The sequence below is a fragment of the Pieris napi genome, chromosome 7 (genome assembly GCF_905475465.1).
Source record: "Pieris napi chromosome 7, ilPieNapi1.2, whole genome shotgun sequence".
NCBI lineage: Eukaryota > Metazoa > Arthropoda > Insecta > Lepidoptera > Pieridae > Pieris > Pieris napi.
The window spans coordinates 11,799,877-11,817,121 of record NC_062240.1 but is presented as its reverse complement, the minus strand read 5'-3'; the positions used below and the strand labels follow the sequence as shown (position 1 = coordinate 11,817,121).

Sequence of the window (17,245 nt, the reverse complement as noted above, 5' to 3'; positions counted from 1 at the left end):
TTGTCCTCTATCAGCAGGAGGCATTGTGAAATAGGAGCACTAGAAAGATTAGTTATATCGATTATATATTTTTCGAGAACGACTCATATTAAAAGAGTTTTAAAGCCTTTTGATGGCTTTAAAACGCTTTTAATTATTTAATAATTATACTTATGTATAATAAATAAATAAAATAATCAATTATTATATTATAAGGGCTAGGTCCGTATTACAAAAATGTATTGAATGTCCACATACGGGAGTCACGGTTCGCTAGGTCTCGACATTGAATAACCCTAAGACGTGCCAGACATGATATTTCTTTCGAGTACCGACAAAGAAAGAAAAATTGGTGCAAAGCCAGATTTCAACGCACAAATTCCGACTACACGCACGCATAACCACTGATACGGCTCTTAATTAATTTACTATTTCATATTTAAAATTATTAAGAAGCGGATGTTTTGTACCTAGAATTTTGTATTTTAAAGAAAAAATATTTTATTGTTTGATACTTGCGTATATACAGGGTGGCCAAAAAGTCGTGGATCAAACGCAAATAGGGGATAGATGAGGTCATTAGCGGCAAAAAATTGTTCTACGGGAGGTCTCTAAGGTCAACCCTTGCAGAGTTATGATTTATTTTGGTTTTTATATAAAGATTGACTTTTTTCACTAATTCTTATTGAAATTCGAAAAAATCTACATCCTGTATCTTTTTCATAATATCCACTAGATTGGTACTGATGAGTTCTTGCATTTGACATACTATTTATAGTTGTTTATTGAGTGTATTGAAGATAATATTAGGTTATACGATGTAACATTTTTTCAAATCATAACTTTTTGTTTAATTCGGACCCCACTGTGAAAAAAAATTACTCTACCGATAAGTGACCCTGTATTACAAGTTTTGGCGCATTTAATATGGATTCTGAAAAGGTAATACACATGGCCATGAGTCGCTCTAATATCTGTCTAGGACGAAAAAACAACAACTATTCGGACTTATGATAGATTATTTACCTACCTGTGACCAGTACTGTGTGAATCAGACTAGATTCAAAAAATTGGACAGATGGCTGGAGGGTTACGTAGGAATTTGATTAGACGGTGCAGATTAAGTATTATGGTCAGAGTCAGGAATTTTGAGCATATTTTATTGTAAAATATTTTGTTTCCTACAAACAAGCATTGAGAAATAATTGTTTTAATACAATTATTATTTCACAATCGTTGTTTGTAATTCTTCCTAGAAAGATATTAGAGCGACTCATGGCCACGTGTAATACATTTTCAGAATTCCTATTAAATGCGCCAAAACTTGTAATGTAGGGTCACTTTTCGGTGAAGTAATTTTTTTTCACAGTGGGGTCCGAATTAAACAAAAAGTTATGATTTGAAAAAATGTTACATCGTATAACCTAATATTATCTTCAATACACTCAATAAACAACTATAAATAGTATGTCAAATGCAAGAACTCATCAGTACCAATCTAGTGGATATTATGAGAAAGATACAGGATGTAGATATTTTCGAATTTTAAGAAGAATTAGTAAAAAAAAGTCAATTTTCATATAAATACCAAAATAAATCATAACTCTGCAGGGGTTGACCTTAGAGACCTCCCTTAGAACAATTTTTTGCCGCTGATGACCTTACCTATCCCCTATTTGCGTTTGATCTACGACTTTTTGGCCACCCTGTATATATTTTTATTAAATAATAATCCAGCAGCGCCAACCCTATATGGGTCATGGCCGCAGCCTGCATCCGTTTGGTCAACCAATTTAATTCATAGACGAGTATGTGATCATTCTTCTCTCCGTCGTCGAGTATTAGATGCGCACATATACAGAAAGTCCATTGGTGCACAGCCGGGGATCGAAGCTGTGTCCTCAAAGAAGAAAGCCACACGTTGAAGCCACTAGGCTATCATCTAAGTATATGATGAAGACAATACTTTCGTTTCTAGATATTTTTTTGTTTTATTAAATATGAAATATAAAATTCACTTCTATGGATGAACCATTCTACATACTATAGTTGTGTTGTGTCAAGCCAAAACTCTTTTATTAATTTAAACCATTGAGATAGCAGCCAACCCTGACCTACCCCAAAAACGACGTACAATAATCATTTAATGCAATTTAATTAAGCAATTAGCTACAAAACAAATAAATAATAATATATTTTATTATCATTGTATTAATGTTATAATCGTGTTGACGACTAGCCATGTTGTTTATACCAAATAATTTCTCAGAAAATTATAAATTAATTAAATTAAATTTTTATCGTAATAGTTATTTGCCAGTTCTTCTCTTCCGTTCTACACCCTTGATTTGAGAACTGGCAGTAAATGTAAAGTTAGAAGCATTTAATGTATATAATTTCTTTTTTGACGTTCATAAGTCTACATTGCGTTATCTATATAAATGATTTTTGACTTTTATCTAATTTTCAAGTTTGTAACTGGGAAACTACAGGCTCTTGAAATACAGTTTCCACTACAGGAGGCATATACTCTTTGGTTGCCAATAATTATTCAATTGCACTCACAGCAGATTATACACGACACAGGTGTTCAACGAGCCGGCTAAGCTCTATCAAAAGCTCTTAAAAGCTTTTTTAAAAAAAATTATGAATTATAAATTATATATACGAATATTGACGAGTTCTAGACAAATCTGTATGCAATATTTAAAACAAAATATTGTAATTTTTTATTGACTTAACAAAAATTAATATTATATTTATGTAAATTGTTGAAATAGATCTCGATATTGAAACACTTCTCAATACATCAGGAGTCTGAGTTTTTGGCAAAAAAAAATATTATTATTGAAAAAAAAAACAACTATTTAACAACCACTTCCGAGACAGACATTATGACCGTTACGTAATATACCGCACTTCAATATTAGCCCGTTCCATCTCTTCGGCAGATCTGTTCTTGACGCCCTTGGATAATAAGACATCTATTTATTTATATATATATATACTAGCTACCCCCGCGAACTTCGTTTCTCCTTAATGTGATTTTACTTAGCCTACCTTTTAGTACCTACCAATGGAACATTTTGTTAAGCTATCCCGGAGACATTTTTTTACATGTTGTATCATAAAGAAATAAAAAAATATTCAAAAATATATTAAAATTCGGGGTGGACACCCCTTATCACTTAGGGGTTTGAAAGATATATAGTAGCCGATTCTCAGACTTACTGAATATGCGTAAAAAATTCATAAGAATCGGTCGGCCGTTTCCGAGTAGTATAGGAACGAACATTGTGACACGAGCATTTCATACATATAGAGATTACTCACACATCAGCACTCTCAGATACTGTGATCAGCAACGCGAGGCCCAGTTTCCGTCTTCTTGATGGCGGACACGAAGCGAGGCTCTCATTCGTACCACTTGAACTATTACTGTATACCTGTAAAAATATTAAACTTGACTTGACTGGTCTGGAGAGGTATTGGTGTGCTACGTTAGAATAATATCATCATAATTATTTTTATTTTTTATAAGGTAGGTATGTAATAGTGACTATGTAGTAGTGAAGGCCTCATTTAGTAAGAATTATATATTTAAACTAACTGACTCAAACTACGTAAAACGTTTGTTTTGCCACGTATATTATATTATTTCTAGGACACATTTTTGTAGTTCAATAATAAAAAATAGGGGTTGTATGTATTTTTTATATATGATAAAAAAATAAAAACAAAAAAAAATGTCTAAAAAAAAAAAAAACATTTGGTGTGGACATCCTTTATCACTTAGGGGTTTGAAAGATACATAGTAGCCGATTATCAGAGTTACTGAATATGCATAAAAAATCATAAGAATCGAGCTGTTTCGGAGGAGTATGGGAACTAACATTGTGACACGAGAATTTTATATATATGACTTAATGTCCTATAACCCCTAGTTGGGGCAGAGGGCGTCCACAGTGAGTCTCCATCGCGTTCTGTCTTGAGCCTCGTATTTTACCTCACTCCAAGTCTTTCCGGCTCTCTTTGCCTCGTCTGCGACTGTACGGCGCCAGGTTTGCTTGGGACGGCCACGTTTCCGCTTTCCTTGCGGGTTCCAATCAAGCGCCTGCTTGGGAATATGATTGGGATCCCTTCGGAGTGTATGGCCTATCCAATTCCACTTGCGTCGTTTGATCTGCTGGCTGATCGGGGTTTCTCGGCAGCGCTCCCAAAGTTGCTCGTTAGAGATTTTTTCAGGCCAGTAGATGCCCAGAATACGGCGAAGACAGCGGTTGACGAAGACTTGGAGTCGGTGCGAGATGTCTTTGGTGACCTTCCACGTTTCACACCCATAGAGCAGCACAGACTTGACGTTGGATCCGAATATTTTAAACTTGATTCGACGCGTCAACATCCGTGACTGCCATACAGGCCGAAGTTGTGCAAAGGTTGCTCGGGCCTTGGCAATGCGTGAAGTGATGTCCTCTTCTGTACCTCCAGTTTCAGACACGACGCTTCCGAGGTAAACAAACTTTTGAACGCTTTCTACGTCCTCTACACCCATCCGCAATGGGGTGCGGTTCTCAACTCCAACACGAATTTTATATATATAGAGATTGTAAATTATACAATCCTATTCGTTTTTATTGAGAATAGAATATATTTGTATACAACTGCTATGCTCTATCTGCATCTTCAAGCATATATCATGGGGAAGAAGAACTCCTCGGCTAAATTACACCATCGGACGTCAAGACTGAATGCAAAATTCCACCCCTTCCACCTTGACGTCTAACGTTCCACGACAGAGTCCAAGATACGACTAGCCGCGCATCGCCACTTTATGGAACCAAGACTTAAGGACCTACCTTCAAGGGAAGAGTGTACCTAAAAGGCCGGCAATGCCCTTGCAAACCTCCTGGTTTTGCGGGTGTCCATGGGCAACTAGGCCCGCTATTCCATAAAAAAATGTTTATATGAGGCTAACTATTTCTTTATTACAATTTACGAGCATCAACAAAAAACGTATATGAAACCTCTTTTCATTTAAGTCCTGCATTAGGTGATTAATACTAAAATATTTTTAGATATATTATATTATTAGTTAACACAAAAGATTAGAACATGTAGGTACATTACACTTTTAAAATTTACTGAGGGTAGGTTAGTAACACGTCCGTTCCGCACGAAGTCTCGAAATAAGAGTGAGTCAACGCCGGTATTGCTTCGCGTTATATAGGTTTCTGCTACAAGATGGCGTTAGTCCGCTAACAATATGCTATAAGAGAGCAGTCTTGGACAAAAGACTTTCTGGCTATGTGTGCATTTAACACTCGCTCGTACGGTGAAAGAAAACATCGTGAGGAAACCGGCTTGCCTGTGTATAATTAACGTCAATATTTATCATTCATTCACGAAGAGATTTTGATTCCGACCGCGATAACTTATCTAATAGCTTATTATTTTCTTAGTCGGTTGTAATCAAAATAATGACTAGTGTATCAACTTTGATTTATACAAAATGTATTCATGTATAGTCGCAGCCAACTAACTTAATTAGCCGTTTAATTAACAGCCTAGCCTTTTAACTAAACGGCGCCGTTTAACTAGCGGTCTGAAAGATGTTCGCGGTAAAAAAAAAATGTATTATCAAATATAAAATTACATTAATCTAATGTTTTACATAACTAATTGTTATTACGGGCCGGCGTGCCTCAGTGCTCTAGCTCTCCACTGCGCACCGCAGTCCACCCCGAGACACAGCAATTCGTGCTGGGATAGGGCCTTAATGCTAATAAAGAAAAGTCAATTGGTGCACAGTTGGTGTTTGGACCTACGGCAATGACTGTAGCACACACAAGCCAGGCCACGGCTCATGTGTATTAAAAGTTACAATTTAAAAAATTTTATTAATAGAATTGACAGAGTTGTAAACATTGGAATTAACGCAATTACAGGAGTTAATATTTTATAGCGATAAGAATATCACATGACTGAGAATATACGGTCATTCATGTGACAAATCACGAGTGCATTGATAGTAGATAAATAAAAGCCTGTTAAGTAAATAAATCGTGTCTGCTTTTATAAATTCGGTAAGCGTCGAAGTAACGGAATATTTGTTACAAAGAAGAATTTTCTATAACAACCTTTCAATAGCGAAAATATTTCTACGTTTAATTTTAAATAATTTTAAATATGAACATCAGATAAAAAAAAATATCTTAGTAAAAATAAATCGCAAATCGCCGGTTAGACCTATACGAGTTTTTTTATTTATTCCTTGAATTCTGAGGAAGGGTTTTATAGAGAAAAATTGGAAAAATATAAAAAATGAACAGTTTTTTTTTTTTCAAAAAAAAATCAAAAATGTTTATTGTGTCTCAAATTTTACATTAAATACATGAGTTGAGACAGCCCCCCCGTAAGTAGTCAGAGACACTTGTGTTGGGGTTGACTCGCTACTTCCCTTATTTATACAACTAGCTGACCTGGCTAACTTCGTTCCGCCCTACAACCTTATAATATCGTTGTTACTTTAATTTAACTTATTTTAGGATTTCATTAATGTTAAGTATTACATTAATACAACTTTTTTGCAAATACAGAAATGTTTTATTGCTTGCCATTGCGAAAGAAGAATGGCAGCTTTACACATTATAGGCATCTTCTCTCTAGCGTCAATATGGCGATACTGCATGTTAAGCACTTTCTGATATCCAACATCTTTTGATCAGGATCAAAGCATGGTTATGCATCTCCTCATTCACCTCAAGATCGGAATTTCTTGAACTGACACGAATTCGACGTAAAATGATGCGTAGTTTTGTCAACAGATGGCACCATATGGTTTTTGCATTCGTAAAATTAATTAATTTATTTATTGTTATTCGATAACTTATCCGATATTTTATTGCTTATTCTGCTATTCGGGACGGAAATAAATCCAACAAATCAAAAACCATGGCAATCGGTCCAGCCGTTCTCGAGTTATAAGTGTTGTAACAAACACGACTTTCTTTTATATATATGTATATAGATATTGCGACAGTTGTTAGAAAAGAATACAAAACAAAACAAAACCCAGCTAAGAAGCAAAGCCAGTAAAATTTTCCGGTTATTTAGTACTTAGGTTTTGATTGTGGAAAAGCTCTGTAAAGAATAATCTCTTTGAAAGCATAACAAAATGTTTAATATGCTGGTATGTAGTTCCTAAAAAGGTAGGCTAAGTAAATAAACGTAGTTGCCGCAGACAGCTAGTTTTTAATACAATAACCATAACATAGTATAGAAATTGGAATATATCAGATGTTGATTATATAGGCTTGATACTGTTTCATTAAAGGAAGGGACATAAGGAAGGAAAATTATTGCGTAAAAAAAGGAATGTTACGTCCAGTGATAGTATCATCGTGATACATATATATATAATATAATACCAGGTAATTTATATTATTCAAATAATAAGTTATTTATTTTATATACATATAATGAATTGCCGAAATGTATGTAACTAGATAATTTTATTTTTTACGATCGATATTGTCAGGAATAGGTTTGTATGAATTAAAATAAAACAGAATTTTTAAATCTTATATGAAATGAGTCTGTAGATGAGAAAGAGACAGAGACAAAGAGAGAAAGAGATCTTCGGGGGTAAGAAAATAGCGGGTAAGAAAATGTAAAGTCATAGAAATCGCTTACCTGTGAATCAGTGGAAATCGTGGAAATAGTGGGCACCCGCAGTGACGTAGAGAGATCGAATCGCGTCGCTAGACTCTGTGACGTGCGCCTGCGCAAGCTGCTACTTGAGCTTATCATGCTGGACGCTGGGAAATCACACGACTATTTATACAATAAACTCAGTGTAGTGTTAAACTCAGATAATAAAGTTCAGTGCTATTTGGTAAACGGACGAAATTAACGTATTAAAAGATGCTGCTGACTAATCACAATCGGAAGGGTCGTTTTATATTCACCCCACAAGTGCAGGACGCGCTTTTAGTATATCATCATCAATGGCTATACAACTCCACGTGCGCTTTGGCCTCCTCGAGTATATTTCGCCATCGGAAACTATTTCGTGCTTCTTGCGTCCAACCTCGAGTACCTATTTCGAGGTCCTTGACAACTACACCCCACTAATGCAGCCACGGTCTACTGGGTTTTCTCTTGTCATCAGGTTGTGAGTTCAGTGAAAACTTTGGAGTCGTCTGCTCGTGTCCCAACTTTTTTTTTAGAACAGGAGGCAAACGGGCAGGAGGCTCACCTGATGTTAAGTGATACTGCCGCCCATAGACACTCAATGCCAGAGCGCTCGCGAGTGCGTTGCCGGCCTTTTTTCTTAAAGGACCCTAAGTTGAATTGGTTCGTAAATACTTCAGTGGAGAATTCTTCCTCTCCAAGGAGAGTAAGCTTTCAATATATAGGGAATATAAATAGAGAGATCATAACTAATACTCCTTTGTAATACAAGCTGCAATAGTAGTAGGAGAGACAGCTACGTGCTCTTTCGAGGTCTACGTGCTCTTTTAATACCTTCTGTTTAAGGTCAAACATTTTACAATGCATAATTTTAAATTATTTTTTATTGATAACACTTTTGTTGCTGTATAGCTGTCACTGATAGTATGAGCCCACCAAAAATCAGGGTTAGACATCAATTTAAAGCTGAGTGGGTATTTTGTTTACTTTTATTTAAGAGATTGTGCTTGCATTTCTTTTATTATGTATGCCCTAAACATTAAATGTTTTCTTACTTTCATTCTTATCTATCCAGACCGATGTGTAGAATTTACGACTAGTATTTTGGATATAAAAATCAGAGCCAGCCACAGTTCAATTCAATATATATATTAACGTAAAATTGTAAACACCGTTAGATTGTAATCTATCTCGCGAGATTATAAACTGTCGAAAGATTGTGAACCTCAGCGTACTGCTTACAATTTGACGTATTATTATTAGATATAGATTACAATCTACCGAATAATAATACGTTAAATTGTAAGCAGTTTCGTTGAGGTTCACAATCTTTCGACAGTTTACAATCTCGCGAGATAGATTACAATCTAACGGTGTTTACAATTTTACGGTGACATATACAAGGGGAAATGGCTTAGATAAATCGTAAAGATACTTACATGAAAACGAATATTCTTGGGTATTTCCATCCCAATTTTCCATTACCGGATAGAAATCTATGTTCGACCCCAATGTGCTGTATGAAGACTGATCTCCATAGAAACCTGTGAATATAGATTTCATTGTAAGGATGCTACAAAGCGAAAGGTCTAATCTGCAGAATTTTCCAAATTCCGTCTGCAAAAACCAACTTAGGAGTTCAGACACCTCTCTTTCGAATTCTTCGTGATTTTAACGGATTTAACAGTACTTATCCGGAGCTGGATATATTCGATAGTGGATTGATCAGTTTTAAAGAAAGCATTGTTTAGTGCCTATCTCGAACCTAATCCGCTGTTCTGCTGGTAATTTTTGTTTTTTTTCTGCTTGACAAAAATTTCTGGTATTTTTCTAGTATCTTATATTATAATTTATAACATTTATGTTTAACTAAATTGTCATACATTTCAGATAAAAGAGTTTGTAACATATACCGTAGATTTAGTAGTATGTATAATGTAATAATGTTTGATAAATTAATAAAGCTATATAATCTATACGTAGAGGAATGGTTAGATTTGTTTGTAGATAAACTCAACTGCTGCGTCGAGATTAAAAATTCTTTCACCAAAATTGATGTTGAGCTTCCGTTAGGTGTACGGAAAAAGCTACGCAAAAAATGTATGAAACCAAATTGGTTTTCTTTCCAGTTCAAGTCCAGGACAGCATTTATCCCTTAGGAGTACAGTTATATTAATGAAATTTGTTCAAAAAGCATAAAGATATATATATACTACTACCCTTGTAATCCTACAACTTAATTTATTAATCAAGCTACAATTATACTAAAAATTTAGCTAAAAATGGAATAAGTAACTGGTGCGTTTGCATCTCTCAATGTGTCAATCATGAATAGGTGTGGCTATGTGGCAGCATCATAGATATAATCTCTTTATGTTTAAGCGGTGTCTATGGTCGTATTTTAACTTATGGTCGTTTCATGGCCAGGGGCAAAGGAGCTTGCGACAAAAAGACATTTTAGATAGGCCTGACTAACGAATTTGTTTGGGAATTACATTAGCTCACACTTTATCACGTGACCACAAAAATTGCTCAGCAAGTAAGTGATCAGCCTCCTGTGCCTGACACACGCCTTTTTGTGTCTAAGGCAAGCCGGTTTGTGAGTTTTCCTTCACCGTTCGAGCGACTGTTAAATGCGCACTTAGAAATTCCATTGGTGGATGAGGCCAACACTCTTCATCAGTTTTTACATTACAGAAATATTTAATGTGTTACGCAATAAGTGTGGTCTGACCTTAATTGTCAAACCAGTAACCACAATGAAAACTGAATACCGCGACCTACATTTAAATAGTTGCCCAATGGGGTTTGGAGCAAAGGACTGTTTTAATTAACTATTACATAAATTATGAAGATGTGAAGATTTTCCACCTTACCAAAGAAAAAAAAAACTGAATTTATTTAACAGTAGTAACAATTCATTTTCTTTAAAATATTAAGCTGTAGTTTGTTTAATGTTTATTTCAGATTTTTTATCTATTCATATACTTAATTGTCTTTTTCTGTTTCGTTTATTTTGTTTAACACTGTAATCTTTTTTCTTTTATAATCTGGATATGTGTAGCTGTAAAATTACTTTAAAATAAATATATTATTTTAATTGAATTAGTTTTTAATGTTCCAAAATCTACATAGAACTTGTAGTGACTGGTCGTACGAATTCGTGTATGTTGTGACGTTAGTTATTTCGACTATGTATTTACGTGTTGTTCCCACGAGAATGTAAGTGCGTGCTTCTATTTCACCATGCCTCCTGCTGATAGAGGACAAATCTTTGTTTTTTAATTTATTTTATTTTTATTTATTACTTAAGATGTCATGTGGAACATGGTGTAATGGTTGCAGCTCCTTACAAACGTTGTATAAAACAAAAAACTTGGCGATTAAAAAGAGTGGCGGAGTTTATTGCCAGTTCTTCGCTTCTGTAGGCCCTTGATTTGAGAACTGGCAGTAAATGTAAAATTAGAAGCATTTAATGTACATTTTTTTGACGTTTATAAGTGTACATTGTGTTACCTATAATAAATGATTTTTGACTTTTGACTATTTAATCTTTCAGCGTCATTGCAGTTTTTTAGAGACAGTCCACTGTTCCGTCGAATATGTCATACACTAATTACGGAAACGGAAAAAGTATGAATAGGGAATGACTTTTTAATTGAAATCCCTTTTCTATTTTTGAATATCTTGCATTACAGTTAAAGCCTTCTGATTCGAATTCGTATTGTGACAACCGACTATTATACTATTGTAAACATTGGAATTCGGACTTAATGCGCCATCTTTTTTCATAATTTCCCATTTATGATAATTTAATATACAACAGAACATTACAACGTGCATAAAATTTAATTTATTTGTAATGGCAATAATTTTAAAAATACGTGACCGTTTTTTTTATTAATTTTCTAGTGTGTATTTCCTACCCGATTTCGGCTTGTCGTCAAAATATGAGGTACTGTATAGTTTATTTTTAGTAACTGACCTGAATCGCCACGATCAATTGAGAAGCTCAAGGACATTCCCTCCTTCGTTGGTACATTTAATGGCGAAGAAGAATTTATTTCACTTATATTCCCATTTATATCCGACTTGCCACGACTTGTTCTTCTTGTAGTCGGTACACAGAATATCTTTGTGCACATCAGCCTAAAAAAATACATTTTATATTTGACGAATATATTTAATATTAATTTATTTGCAGGAATGTGCTGTAGGTACAATGTGATTTTGTTCGCACATTCTGCCAATAGCGTGCCTATTTGTGGTTATTGATGGGCTTTGGGCAAAGTTATTTCAATACCTATTCTTATTATATATTCGTGCAAATATTAGATAATACATTGTTAAAATGATTCATAAAAGACTGATAGGAAGTATAGGGCTGTAGGGTCAGCAAGACTCATTTTAGATTGGGGTTAGATTACCAATTTACGTGAATATGTAAGCTTAAGTAAACTCTTAACGACTATGAGTTTAAGTCGTAAAATACACATAAATATGTGTTACTGTGCAATTTTCCCACTGAGCAACGCTACATAGATCTGATGGGCATAGTATTTCATACAACATTTGTACCACTTTCAAATACCATGTCTAATTAAACGGTGTTCCAAACATTCGATTAGGTTATTATGTCAAGTACTACGCGCATTCTGTCTCCATCGGAATTGTGAGTTGAGAAGTGAGAATATCAATTAAATGTCACAGGTTTTTTTTGACACATTTGTTTCGTGTTTATTTAAATTATATTATTGTTTTGCTTAATTAATTTTATTATTGCTATGCTATGTTTGCCTGTAAGTGCTTGACCCATTAAAAATATTATTTTCTTTTTCTATTATTAATGTATCAGTGTGCCAAGCGTTGGCAAGCTTTTATAAATAAATAATAAATAGATCACATCTTTTACAAATATTTATGTTAGTACAGTAAACGGCTTTTAATCTTTTTGAATCTACAGCGACTTTAACCCAAAAAAAATCATCAAAGCGTAAAATTATCAGAAAGAGAAAAAACTTTACTTAAAACTACTAAACCAAAAAAGTATTTACGAGTAAGGGATCTTTATATAGAATAATAAGAATGAACAGTCAGCCTAGCGACTATGCCAGCGGCTCTCTACCCTGAGGTCGAGCGACCAAAGCTTTGAATTGTCATTTTATAAATGCGCAATTAATCGGTTATAAAATGAAGAATTTGTGAGGTAGACACAGGTGTACAAATACGACACGACATGAAAAGCCAAAAGCTTATAGCGCTACTGTTTTTTTTAAATATATATATCTATACTGCAACGCAGTCTTTTTTCAATTCTGATGTATCATCCTCTAACGTAAACGTTAACAGAATAAATCTAATATATAAAATTCTCGTGTCAAGGTGTTTTTAATTAAACAACTCCGAAATGGCTCGCTTGATTTTCGTGAAATTTTGTGTGCATATCGGTTAGGTCTGCGGATCGGACAAATTTTTATGATACAGCATACAAACATACATATAACACTTAAGTTTCACCCCTCTACGATGAACCCCAATTTTATTTTTGTTAAAAACTTATGACTTGAACTCAGCGGTTTATATAGAGCAATTTTTTACAGAAAAACCTAAAAAGTTTTATTTCCAGAAAACCGATCAGTCTCTGGGGTAGCATAGCAAAATGATGGAAAATTTTGAGAACGTTGGTATGTACTAAAAAGGTAGGCCAATAAAAATCACATTTAAGGAGAAACGAATTTCGTGGGGGCAGCTAGCAAGGATATAAATAAAGGATAGCACAAGAAGTCGTAAACTAAGTACGAAGCCAAGTGAAAACGAAGGACAATTCTTAAACATATTTTGCAACGTCCATGAACAACACGTGCTTCTTGCACAATTCGCCTTTCACATTGTGTTGGTAAATAAAAATACTTAGTTAGCGAGGATTCTCGTAACTATAATTACTTGTAATTACAATACATAAATTATTATAACTATATCCCGGTTTAACACGTAAAATTCTGACATAGTATAATGTTAGATTATGCATTCCTCGACAATCAATCTTTGTGAACGATTTGAATCAAACAATTAATCAGTTTAATAAAGTTAAGATTATATTTTATTTTTGATACAGAACTGGAGAGACGTTTGGCCACAACCTGATGGTAAGTGAGATGCGGCCTATTTATTGGAGGGCCTGTTTAACTGCTGCTAAATTGAACCCATATTAAACTGGTTAGGGAAGATGGGGGGGGGGGGGCAAGGAGTTTGTTTTTACAAGAAACGAGGCACCTGGGGGGGTATATAGTCATAGTTCACACCAAGTCTCATTTCGGATCTTAACCGAAACTAGACTCCCCTTAAAACCCGTATTAAAGATATAAGCAACGTATATGTTGTTACGATGTTTTTACCATGAAATAAATATATACTACCTATACCCTACGTTATAAATAATAAGGCCTCATGTTAAAACTTGATTTAATCACTTTATTCAATCGTCGTAAAAACCAAGAAAAAAATATTGTTTCTGGCATGTTTAAATGGTATGTAGTATCCAGGGATTCATTGTATATACATATGTATATACAATGAATCTACTATAAGTAGCAAATGTTCGGAATTCTTTAGTTTAAATGGTATGTAGTATGTATCCGGAGATTCATTGTATACTAAAAGTACCAAATGTTCGGAATTCTTTAAACACTTTTATCAATACTTTTAAATTACATTACCTCAATAAGTTTTAAAATTATGGTATTTTATATAAAAAGACAAAAAACGCAAAGTAAGTGTATATCAAGTATATCATAGATCCCAGAACTCATTAGTGAAAATTGCTGTTAAAAGACACGCTATGAAACTAACGTAAGAATACGAAAATTAAACAGAAATCTGTTGATAATTATAATTATTATTAATCTACTAATCAATTAATAATAATTATTACAAGGTCAAACCACTGCAACACGATAAGCATTTGAAGGATAATATTATTACGTTAAGACAATCTATTAATGACTTTGGTTTCCTGCAAGTACCAATTGTGTATCTATAATTTAATAAGTACAGACATTACATTTGCGATAATTATTCACAAAAATACATACATTATCCTTACAGTACTGTAATACTTAGCTTCTTAGCTTATGCTAAGAATAATGTAAGCCAATACGATAATATCGAAAAAAAATATACAACTCACTCTGCGAACATATAAAGATGTAAATAGTGTCGGAGATATATGGAAAGTCTATAAAAAATTTGAAGAGCTCTATTAAGTATTAGGGTCTGCAATTAAATAATAAAACCGTAAAGTTATAATCAAAAAAGCCCTAACAGTCTCGAGAAAAGCATAGTACGGCCGTTACGCTTTTTCTAAATTTGGCAGGGGCACTCCCCCAGATACCAATGTTATTAATAATTAATACTTATATCGTTGTTATTCATTTTTGTTACGGACACAACAGTCTATATATCGGTTAGTTAAAAAACCTAAAAAAAAAAAATCATTGGCGCTACAACGCTCTGGTCTGGGCCTCAGATTTCTGTATTTGTGTCATGATCATTTGTGAATCTACTAGGCGAGTAGATGATCCTCCTGTGCCTGACGCACGCCGTCGTCTTTTTGGGTCTAAGGCAAGCCAGTTTCCTCACGATGTTTTCCTTCACCGTGTTAAAAGCGCATCTAGAAAGAAAGTCCATTGGTGCACAGCCGGGGATCGAACCTACGAGCTCAGGGAAGAGAGTCGAACGCTGTAGCCACTAGGCCAACACTGCTCTCCAAAAAACCTATAAAAGATAATTATTTCTCTAACGTAATAACTATTATGTCAGAATCGTAAGTAAGAACAGAATGTCTTTAACTTAATAGAGAGTGTAAGTCCTTATTAGTAAATTAGGTTACTTTTAAATTACTTATTAGTCTTAAGTTAAAGCTAGAGCGTAATGTCAAATTAATAAATCAAGTAATACAAACCTTTTAGGGTCATCCATGATGTGAATTTTCAATGAGACACTCTTGCAGTTCATGGCCACAGCTCCGAACATCATCTCACCGAGTAAGCCCGCATCAGTTGCCGGGCCTTTATACTAAAAGGGGAAAACTAAATTTTAATAAAAAAAATCTCAGACAAACGCGAATATATTAGAGACATCTTTATTTCGTTATATGGGGCCGTTCAAGTATTATTTATTTATTTACACTTCGTTGCAAATAAAAGAAACACAAGGGAACATTATAAGGGATGCAACGGGCGGCCTTATCGCTAACAAGCGATCTCTTCCAGGCAACCCTAGTTAAAGAGAAAAGAGAAAAACTAAAAAAAAAAAAGAAACATGATGCGTGCGAGAAGTGCAGAACCAAATGTTATATAAATATTAATAACAGACTAAAAACTTAAAAGCTAATCTTACAAATTCATGAACGACGAATAGTGATGTAAAAGAAAACATAAGAATTATACAAGTCACGATTGATGAGGATAGGATAAGGTTAAGAAATGATTATACAGAAGAGTTTTAAAAGATGACAGAGAAATTATTACGTAAGCAAAGCTCTCAAAAATCTAATATATAAAATTCTCGTGTCACAATGTTCGTTCCCATACTCCTCCGGAAAGGCTCGACCGATTCTCATAAATTTTTTTATGCATATTCAGTAAGTCTGAGAATTGGACAACGTCAATTTTTCATCTCCCTAAATGTTAAGGGTGGTCCCCTAAATTTTTATTTTTAATTTTTAGACAAAACTTTTTGTTTTTATTTTTTTATGATACAACATACAAAAATACATACAACCCTTAATTGTCACCCGTCTACGATCAACCCCTTTTTTATTATAGTAGATATACTTTTATTGAACTAAAACAATGTTTCCTAGAAATAATATACATGGCAAAACGTTTGCCGGGTCAGTACAAGATAAAATAAAAATACCAGAAACTTTCGTTAAGCAGCCAAACAGCGGATTAGGTACGAGATAGGCACCTGCCAATGCTTTCTTTAAAATACATGTTTTAGAATAAAAGTATTCTTTTGTGTTTTTTAAATAAACTAAGCACGATTAAGCTTTTTCTTTCACATACATTAAAGCTCATACTTAAACAATGAATATTACATCAACTAATAGTATTATATCGAATGATGTCATAGAAATCTCGAACTTTGATTTACAAGTTCCCTTGACCTTATAAGAGATCGTTAACACTGGTCGTTTAACTTTCAAACAATTTGCAAACGATGCAGTATTGTTTATATACGATTTTTCTTACGTTGTTAAGTTCCTACATACCGTATTTTTATCTATATATTGATTTTTACTTCGTTACATTACAAATAAAAATAAAAAAGGGTGCGTGTACTTATGTACGCGCGTAAGAAGTTATACTTCTTTGGCATTATTAAAAATGGTTTATGATTGCATGCAAATAAATAATTACAATTAAATAATCAAAGACTGGAAAAGGAGTCATTATAGTCAATAAAGTTCAGTTTACATTTGAAAAATTAAATAAATAAATATTTATTATTATTCTCTTACATTAAGTGTAACATAAATCCTATTATTATTCGAATGTTGTTTTTAAATTAT

At 33.9% G+C, this 17,245-nt stretch overlaps 1 protein-coding gene across 3 annotated transcripts in view; it reads right to left on the bottom strand.

Annotated features, from left to right (window-relative positions):
- Positions 1 to 17,245, bottom strand: part of LOC125050920 (folliculin-interacting protein 2) — a 44,967-nt gene that overhangs the window by 22,132 nt on the left and 5,590 nt on the right. For 2 of the 3 annotated variants that reach the window (XM_047651004.1, XM_047651005.1), the window contains exons 3-7: positions 15,632 to 15,744; positions 11,657 to 11,820; positions 9,111 to 9,215; positions 7,672 to 7,796; positions 3,313 to 3,425 (exon numbers count right to left, since the gene is read on the bottom strand). In XM_047651004.1, the coding sequence (XP_047506960.1) occupies positions 3,313 to 3,425; positions 7,672 to 7,796; positions 9,111 to 9,215; positions 11,657 to 11,820; positions 15,632 to 15,744 (620 nt within the window). Of the gene's footprint in view, positions 1 to 3,312; positions 3,426 to 7,671; positions 7,797 to 9,110; positions 9,216 to 11,656; positions 11,821 to 15,631; positions 15,759 to 17,245 lie in introns of all 3 variants that reach the window. The other variant, XM_047651006.1, reaches the window with a different exon arrangement.